At 44.4% G+C, this 9,246-nt stretch overlaps 1 protein-coding gene across 2 annotated transcripts; it reads left to right on the forward strand.

Annotated features, from left to right (window-relative positions):
- The first annotated feature begins 1,316 nt into the window (after nt 1-1,316).
- CENPM (centromere protein M) lies at nt 1,317-9,208 on the forward strand. 2 transcript variants are annotated; one of them, XM_026069137.1, is made up of 6 exons: nt 1,317-1,408; nt 1,817-1,896; nt 4,665-4,763; nt 5,775-5,854; nt 6,894-6,985; nt 7,799-9,208. In XM_026069137.1, exons 1-6 carry the CDS (start codon nt 1,352-1,354, stop codon nt 7,922-7,924), a joined length of 534 nt encoding a protein of 177 aa, XP_025924922.1. In that variant the 5' UTR covers nt 1,317-1,351; the 3' UTR covers nt 7,925-9,208. The 2 variants fall into 2 exon arrangements, with proteins under 2 accessions (XP_025924922.1, XP_025924923.1); XM_026069138.1 differs by lacking the exon at nt 4,665-4,763.
- Nucleotides 9,209-9,246: the final 38 nt, after the last annotated feature.

Raw genomic sequence — 9,246 nt, forward strand, 5'->3', positions numbered from 1 at the left:
AAAGTATAGAGATAATTTGGAACACATGGATCCATTTTTTTTTAAACAGAGTTAGTGATTATGCAGGCTTGATTACGCCTCCTGCTAGGCTTGTAATCAATACTTAAACAATATAGCAAGTGATTCTGTGCTGCTTGGAAATGAGGTTTGTGGTCTGAATATGCTTTTCACTTCCCCATCCTAATGCATAATTTATATGACTATTGCTATAAATACAGCCATTTCAGATAATATACATATGGTTACTGCACCACAGTGGAGATGGCAGGGATTAGCTCTCCTCAACTTCCACTAAGGAGTGCTAGGCCAGCATGTGAACAGATGCTTGTGAGAGTCCATTTTCACTCCTGCAAGTTAGGAGGTCAGAGCATGGGAAAGAACCCAAATATGGGGGTGGGGGCAGGGAAGAAACAACCCCATACATTTTTAAGAAGACACATGAATCAACTAAGGCTCACAGTGAAGCTTGGGGAGGAGGGATGCAAGGCAAAAGATGGATGGGGTTTTCTGCAGAATGACCTAGTTTAGTGTGGGATTAACAAAAGGTCAGAGAAGCTGAGCTTGTTGTTCAGGTGACAGGCTTTGAAACATAGGAATATGTTTCTGGGCAATGCAAAAGACCCCGCGTCAATACAGAGAATACTCCAGAGAGACAAGGAAACTAAGGTAGGGCATCATAACACGTGTAGAATTTGGTATTTGGGCCCAGCTCCAACTGTTTTGTGTTGTAGGGACAAAGAGCTGTTGTGTTTTTATATCCACACAGGTGGTGTGGTGGAGGATCTCCTCCCTCATGGTTGTAGGCAGGCAAAACACCCAGCCCAGGAAAGGATGTTTGTCAGTTACGGGGGGATTTGTGGGACTAGCAGGGATCCTGGAAGTTTACTGCAGACAGGGTGCATCTCTGCAAAGAACTACACACAAGAGGCCTGGAAGCAGAAAGCATCAGAAACACCAAGAGGAAACAAAGAGAGACGGTGGACTGAGGGAAGGTAAGCACAGTGGACTGGGTTGCTAAATAGGCAACAGAAAGAGTTTCAAACGCAAAGGTCCCGCTGAGGGCCGGGCCGGGCCGGGCCTGGCCTGGCCTGCGATGGCGCGGAACTCACGACGCAGCCCGCCCCCCCGAACTGGGCGCGGCCACACTGCGCCGCCCCAAAGGCAACTGCCAGCAGCCTCCGCCCCCCCGGCGGCGCCGCGGGCGCACGCGCACTGAGCAACCTTCCCCCCACGCATGCGCAACGGAAGGCGCCCCGCCTCCCTTCCCCGCCCCGACGTTCTACGTCACCGTGACGCAGGACGCGGCGGCGGTTTGAATCGCGGCGCGTGGGCAGCGCTGCCTCCTGTGGCGATGGCGGTGGTGAGGCCCTTCGACAAGCTCCCGGCGCTCAACTCCGCCGCTGTCTTGGTAGGTCTGGCGGGACCGGGCCGCTCCCCTTCCCCCCTCCCTACGTGGCTGTGGTCCCCCGCCGCGCACGCTCCGCCTCGCCGCGCTGCAACGGTACCGGCGGCGCTGGCCCCGCTCCCGGAGGAGCCGGGCTCGCGCCGTCCGCGTTGGCTCCGTCCCCCGGCGCTGGGGGCGGGGCTCCGCGCCCAGGTCACGTGGGGGCGCCTAGGAGGCAGCGGCTCCGTGCCACCCCCGGGGGGTGCGGAGCCCAGGGGCCGCAGTGCTGCCCCCCCCGCCGCCTCGGGCCCGCCTGGGTGCTGCCCTGGGCCGGTCGCCCCGGGCCGCGCCGCCTCCGCGGCGGTGGCTGCTCGGAGCTGGGCCTTTCTTGGGGCGGTGTCTGATGGTGCTTCTTTTCGTCTCGCCGAGCAGCTGGTGGGTTCAGATGAGAGTCTCCAGCAGAAGCTCGCAGAGGCGATTCTCAAAGAGAAGAAGAACTTCAAGATCAGTATGTGAGTCCTGGGGGAGGGAGGAATGCAAGTCTTGCCAGTGCTCTTTGGGCCTACCCCCTGTCAGAGGTTCCCATGCCCCCTCTGCCTTCAGCTTGAGATCCAGGCAAATGTCCATAAGTAGATCATACAGGTACTACTGTCATCTGGTTTAGGAGGTGAAACATAAGCAGAGGAGGTGATGCTGATCCACAAGTTTCTGCTTCTGAAGTGCAGATAAGAAACTTGCATATAAATGGAGCTTTTACTCCAGTGGTAGTAGTTGGAACTAAGGTAACTAAAGTGCATTCTTTTCAAAGACAGAACTTTCTTTTGTGAACACTAGAGTACAATATTGCACAGATGTGTCTGTCATCTACAAAAGACAAACTGTTCGTTCTTCAGAAAAAGCAATTTGGATCTGCTTAAAAGTGGGGGTGGAAAAAATTCTCACTTGTTTTTCCTGTTTATTGTGCATGTACTGTTGGCCTTTGCATGTTGCACAGATATTTGATTAATAAAGTGCAAGGGTAAAATAAGGGCACCATTCTGGGTTTTGCTTTTTTTTTTTTTGGTTGGCAGACAGGTATATGTAGGAATTAAACATCCACAGAAAACTGAAACAAGTAAAATGCCTGCAACTGCTTGAAACCACTTAAGTTCTCCTGAAAGATGTCCATTACTTCTAGTGCTATTCTTAGCCAGAATCTGGTTTGTATGCATGCACAAGCTTTTCCTCAAGCTCTTAAGATGCATTTGGAATTTTAACTTTAGCTGCATAATGAGTCCTGTCTAAAAGCATGCCTAATTAGCTTTTTATTAGATAACAACCTTGACAGCTCTCTTGCCAAGAGCAAATGAGTTTAGTCAGATTTTCAGAAGATGTTTGTGTTACTTTGCTGTAGTCCTAGACACTGCAGTAAAGGCAAACCTGAATTAATGTTTTGTTAGCTAGTTTGAACATCTGCCCCTCTCTGATCATGGCGTCCCGGAGACTTGTGCTAACTGATAGCAAATTAATCACCCAATTTTCTGTGCTAATGCTGCAGCTTGTGCTGAGCTCTGAAGTGCCATAACTATATCGCTACTGGTACTCCAGCTAGGTAGTTCAAAGGCATTGAAGCTTATGCTCGCACAACAGAGTGATTGTGTCAGGAAGAAAGTTCCTATGCTAGAATCACTAGGGGAACAAAGGTCCATGACAGCTCTTTTTCCACTGTGTTGGTTTGGGATTATGCATGTTAAAAAGTAATATGGTGTCTGGCAGACCTACCTGAATGGTCTGGAGACTCCTGATATCATCTAATGATGTTAACTTGAATACGGAGGAATTCCAAATCATGGAGCTTGTTTGTTTGTTTAAAAAAAAAAAAAAAAACAGGGATATGTGGTATTTTCACCAAAGCTTCTCACTAAATCTCACCTGAATTTTTTTAAGCTTGTTTGTATTGCAATGCATCTTCCAAGCACAATTCACTCATATCTTCTGTCAGTTCCAAATGTTTTTGTTAAATCATATGTTCCATATTTATAGGAAAGAAAACTTCTTTATTTAGAGGCTGGCAGACACCTATATTGCAAATCTAAATATGGAATTCATTAAAAATTTAGTTAAACTAGAATTTGTGATCATCTCGTATGCTCTCTTGGTCTGAGGCAGGATAAAGTGTGTATGTAAATAAATGCTTGAGGATATAAAACATCTTTGTTCATTCTTTTATTCCAAAATACAGCTAACTATTTGCTGATGCTAGCAGAACTACATATGAATAATAGAAGGAAATATATTCTGTAGTTTGTGATTTCGGGGGAAGACTGTTAAATCCCAAAGTCCTAATTGCTAGAAGTGAGTCTCCAGTGAGTCTAAGATCAGAGTTTCTCTCTTCTCCTCTAGTGAGGAAGTGGTATGTGATATACTGAAATTCTGGGGTTTTTGTTCTTCCAGCCTACCCTTCAGGTGATCTTCCAGAAGCATGGCATTGGTAACATTCTTCCCTGTGCTACACAGCTGTGTGCTACACAGGTCTTTCTTTTCAGTGGGAAGAACGGTAAATAACAAACAAACAAAAAAACCCTCCAACCCTGTAATTCTCCTCCCAGCAGCTATGTCAGCAGTGGCTTTACTGTAGTATAGATTTAGTTCAGGACACCTGAACTAACCTACTAACTCCTGAGACAGTGAAGGGAACAAAAAGGGGTGTAATGGTATAATAACGGAACCAGTAAGCTCCTTCTGAGCTATAGCTTCATCTATAAAACTATACTGGTGACAAATTTCTGGTTTAAGATTTTGCAAATACAGCACAGCTTTGTGCAACGTGGATACCTAGGGAGGCAGCTTCTTCTGTGTGAGTGTATGATTAGTATCTCTGGAATCTGACAGGAAAGCGTTGACATGTTTTAACTGAAATTTGATAGAGAAATATACCAGTAAAGCATTGGGGTTAATTTTGTTAGAAAGGTCACTTCTTAAAAATTAAATAAAACGTTATCATACAAACCTGTGGGCAGAAAATTTTTCTGTGAGTCAGTCTTGTTATACTCTGTTAAGTTTCCTATTATAAGCATTTTAGACTAGCAAGTATCAATTATGGCTGTCAACGACTGTGAATAGGCTTAAGGGGATATGAGGATACCACTTAATGAATCAGAGTGGCTCTTTAGTGCCTAAGTTTCATAAGTAGCTGGCACTGAATCTGCTTCCTGGTAACTTGCCACACGGTGAACTGCAATGGTTAAGTGGATACTGTCTTGCCAAGCTATTTGAGTAAACTGGCAAATTTATTTTTCAGTCACCTTGCAACGTCCCTCCCCTTACCTTCAGAGAGAGATCACCTTCGGCCCAGGATAGATCTGATTGCATTTATGATTGACATCAAGAGCAAATACAGGTAAAAGAAGGGCAAAACTGTGATGGGGAAGCTGAGATCCTTTCTTGGATTGATGGCTAAATCTGCATTTTTCTTGTATCAGAAACATTGAATACTGGACCTCAAACGCAAGACTTTCTGTGGTAGAACAGCTTACTAATATATGCATTTATCCAGCCCCAAAGAATGGATTAGGTAGGATTGTGAACATGGCTATTGTGCATTAAGTTGCCATAGCGGAGAAGGCAGAATTTCTTCCTGAATCCAGATATGAGCTGAGACTTGGGAAGACACTGCCCGTAAAGTTAGGTGGAAACGATAGTGGTGCTCTTAAGTTCTGTAGTACGCAGATGGCTGGCATGCACTAGGCAGTACTACCTAATAATCAGCCAGTTGCTGTGTCTGTGTTGGCACTTCATTGGCACTGCTGGCTGAGTGGGATCAGCACTGCAGATGTTTCTTTGGAGAAAAGGAAGTCTTCAGGGATCAATTCATCTTCTCTCATCTTGTGCTTATCTTTGTAGAAATCTTATTTTTGTTCCCAGGCCATGAGTAAAGACTTGCTAGGGGACAAAAGTCAGTATTTTGTTGCTTATTTAGCTTGTGACTGATGATCTTGGCTTTCATTTACTAAAAGTGACAGGCCCAGCTGCATACTTACAGCACAGATGGTGCTACAGAAATGTGTGGGTTAGCTCTTTTGAAAGAGCCTAAATAGTGCTGAAGTCTCATTGGATCTTAATGAGCTTGGATGCTTAGTGTCTGCAAATCTTAGAGGACACTGTTCAAACTAGTCTAATCATTAAGTCTTGGATAGAAAGGATACTTTCTGGATTCTTCAACAGCTGTGGGTATTACAGAGGTCTCTGCTGCCATGCTTTTTGTATAAAGCCTGATTCTGTCAGCTCATGGATCAGCAGATTTTAGCATCACTGGCTTTTTATTTGGACTTCTGAAAGTTATTCCCTTTGTCCTTGTGCTGCAGTAGTTCTACCTCCTTGTCCAACTGGATTGTCTGTGCTTTTCTGACAGCTTGAAGAATGTCGAAGCTTCGCTAGCTCATGTGGATGCCAGCTTCTTCCTGGGGAAAGTATGCTTCCTTGTCACTGGGGGTATGTATGTCATCTGCCCTCTTCATCTCTCAGCAGCAGAGCTCACTGTTTTTCTTAAAACTGGGCAGTAGCTTAACTTGAAACAAAACAGAGCAGCAGCTTTGTCAAAAGCTTTGTTTAAATTATAGCTGAACTCAACTGACTTGCTTTTTATTGTTTTTTTAACTACAGGTTAAAAAAGCATGTTTTTTGCTCACTTTCAGTTAGACCTTTCTTCTCTGTCCCTAATTCTCTAAATATGAATTGTTATTGATTTTTTTTTTTTTCTGTGGCACTGCAGAAGTCTGTTCGGTCTGCTTTTGCAGATCTGTCTTAATGATAGTCTCAGTTAGCAGTGAGGAGCATATGATGCTGTGGTAATAAAATGAATCCAAATGGAGAAGCTACTAAACTATTAAGTATATTTTTAATATATGATTAGTATCCCTGCTGTGTGCTGTCAGGTCCCATTGTGCCTCTAACATTTTTCTCTCGCTTGCTTCTGAGCAAAAAAAGGTCCTTATCTCCATAGTCTCCCAGGCTCAGCTCTGAGGAACTGGAGGGACCAGCCTACACTGCTCTGTGTTGGAACAGAGCTGCCATGTCCCTGGAATTTCGGGGTCATAGGAGGGTGGCTTCTGGGGTGGGAAAGGAAGGAGTCTCAGCATTGCCTTGTGCTATGACCCTTATGATGGGGTGAAGTCCTGGAGATAGGAACACCCTGTAATACTACATGAGACGGTAGGGCTTCTGATTAATGGATGAGTGAAAGATTTTGTTGCTGATGACACTGTACAGATCCCTTATCCAAAATGTTAACAACATTGCAGTACTCATTAATGTGGTGATACTATTCCTGCCATCCATATTATGACACTTCTGTGCTAATGCCCAGTGCTAATCTTGTACCATTCAGTTTGTACTGCTTACTGTTGCCTTAACAAATATGATGCTCTCAAAATTAGCCCTGGATCATTTTATGGATGTGGAATTTCCTGGTACTTTTCTTCACTGAATGTTGATTATGGACCTTGTAATGTGGAAAAAACCTTTTCTGTAGTTGGTAGGGTGAATTACTGCAGCGTAGAGATGAATGCCATCTGGAAGCTGGGAGAAGTCTATTGCAGTCCTGTGCTATACTGTGAGCTGGAGGTAAGATGCATACTTGGTGTCTGAAGGAATTTGTGGATTCCCCTACTCTGATTCTTGTATGATCATTATGTTAGTAATAAATACACTTGCATATGCTACTATCATGCATAAGTGCCAGAGACCATATTCTTTCTAGAAGAATAGTACAGGTATAGGAGTCTAGCTGTCCTTGAAATGAGTCTTTTTGATTGATTGCAACCTCCTGTGCTACTTCAAAGTCTCCGAAAGCCAAGCCATCCTATTTTAGCAAAGACTTCCTTGACATGCAAAGCCTTGGTACGTTTGCTCCTTAAAGCATTCTCTCTCCTTCCTGGGAACCTGTGAGCTGTTGTCTGTCATGTGATTCTTTTTCACACTGCGCACGCAACACTTCCTGTTACCCAGGCTTTCATGCCTCACAGACTGTTTTGCAATCTGATACACCGCTCTTCTCAGTTACCCTTCAGTTTGAAAAGCTGAAGGGAGAGCTTGTCACTCAGGGTAGCACACTTTACTTTTCCATGTACTCATTATACCTCACTGAGGACCTTGTCCCTCACCAGCAGATAGTTTTTGTGCCTTTTGTTTGCCCCTCCCTTTCTCAGCAAATCAGAGTGAGGCTGGGCACCCGAAACTTTCTTAGGGTCTTTCAGCTGGTGTAACTGTACCCCTTCTCTAACTTTAAGCGAGTAAATTGTCCTGTTTGGGGGTGTGTCTGTATCTAGCAGTCCTGAAACATACTTAATGCTGGCTTTAATGCTGCCAGTTTTTCCTTATATAACAGCTGAGCACTGCTTTTTTATTATTAAATAATTTTTCCATTTTTGTTTCCAGTTGGAAGGGATACGAGTTGCCACTGCTCAGCGACTTCTCCGGATGTTGCAGATCTGTGCTGGTCACATACCAGGGGTTTCTGCCTTGTCATTTGGCTTGTTGATGAGGAACTCTGCTGATGAATAACCTTGTATTGTGAGAATTCAGCCAGGTTCATCAGTTCTTCACTTCCAGGCATTCAAGCTGGAAACACTTTGGGAAGTTTTTTTGCCTGTCTTATGACCACTCACCTAGAGATGTTCCTAGTTATTAATCTATCAAGAAAAGCTTGATTCCTGTTCAGTGGACAAGGCAGGAGTGTTGGGGGGAGGATAGCTTGACCTGGGGATCCCATTATTACATCTGAATCTCATTTTATACTGAAGTTTGGATTTCACTCAGTTTGCCAGTAGCCAGAAGCTACATGTTTTGCTGAGAGAACATCAAAAGAAGAACAGGCCAATGTCCCAAATGCCGCGCGTCATGGTTGGGTATCTGAGTTTCAGTGGCCCAAGACTACTAAAGACAAGACACCAGGCTTCCACTTCCTTTGACCTGAAGTATAGCACCTTGGACTATACAAAACCTCACTGCCAAATTTGCTGTCTCCACACTAAGAGAATAATGTGGCAGGAAGGCTGTCCTGCAGCTTCTAGACATTCAGCAATTGTCAGTTAATGATCCAGCTGTGGGAGCATCTGCCCAGTGAAGGGCTCAATATTTCCATGCCTGATACCTAGTCAAGGTTAAAGGGACTAAAGAAGGTAACTTAGCACTTTAGCTTTCTTTGTATCTTTAAAGAAGAAAGTTCCCTCTCTCAGACCCAGGATAACAACCAAGCCAAGTCTTTGCTCATGATTTGGACAGCTGTAGACTGTTCTTCTGCAATTCAGTCCCTGCAGACCAAGGAGGAGTCCTCCAGAGAAGTCAAACTGTCTCTTGAGTCAAGAAATTAAGAGGTAAAGAGAACTATAACTGAGAGTATTGCTGGACATAACGGGTTATTGCCTGGACAGGTGGGGCAGAAAAGGAGAAACATGCAGTCACTAATGGAAATAAGTCTCCACTTTCAAAGTAAAAGAGCCATGAAATAGCTTTTCTCTCAAAGAGCCAAATTTCAGAATACTGGAAGTTGCTGGCCCTTAGCAAGCTTCTGCAAATAGGGTGGTTTGGCTCCAGGAGCTACATGTCTCTCCAGCATCCTTAGCACTGGAGCTCTGCACTCTGGGGCTGATCAGAGATGATGGAACATAGCGAATCTGACTATAACAACATTTAGAAAACACATGGTGTCTCTTGCAAGTTGGGCAGATGCTGCATATAAATCCCTTAACTGATAGGTTCTTGTCAGCAGTAATTCATGCCTTATTCTTAATGCAAGCTAATAGTATGTTTTGCAATTCTAAGTTAATAAAATGTATTATATTTATACTCATTGCATGCTCTTTGTTTAGATATGTGGCATGGGC

This window comes from Apteryx rowi, unplaced genomic scaffold (assembly GCF_003343035.1).
Source record: "Apteryx rowi isolate R43461 unplaced genomic scaffold, aptRow1 scaffold_287, whole genome shotgun sequence".
Lineage (NCBI taxonomy): Eukaryota > Metazoa > Chordata > Aves > Apterygiformes > Apterygidae > Apteryx > Apteryx rowi.

Excerpts from the sequence above, each read along its gene's own strand:
- CENPM (XM_026069137.1), top strand. The coding sequence starts at position 1,352 with ATGGCGGTGGTGAGGCCCTTCGACAAGCTCCCGGCGCTCAACTCCGCC. Across the intron at positions 1,897-4,664 it reads AAGAACTTCAAGATCAGTAT|TCACCTTGCAACGTCCCTCC; the intron begins GTGAGTCCTGGG and ends TTTATTTTTCAG. Across the intron at positions 4,764-5,774 it reads GACATCAAGAGCAAATACAG|CTTGAAGAATGTCGAAGCTT; the intron begins GTAAAAGAAGGG and ends CTTTTCTGACAG.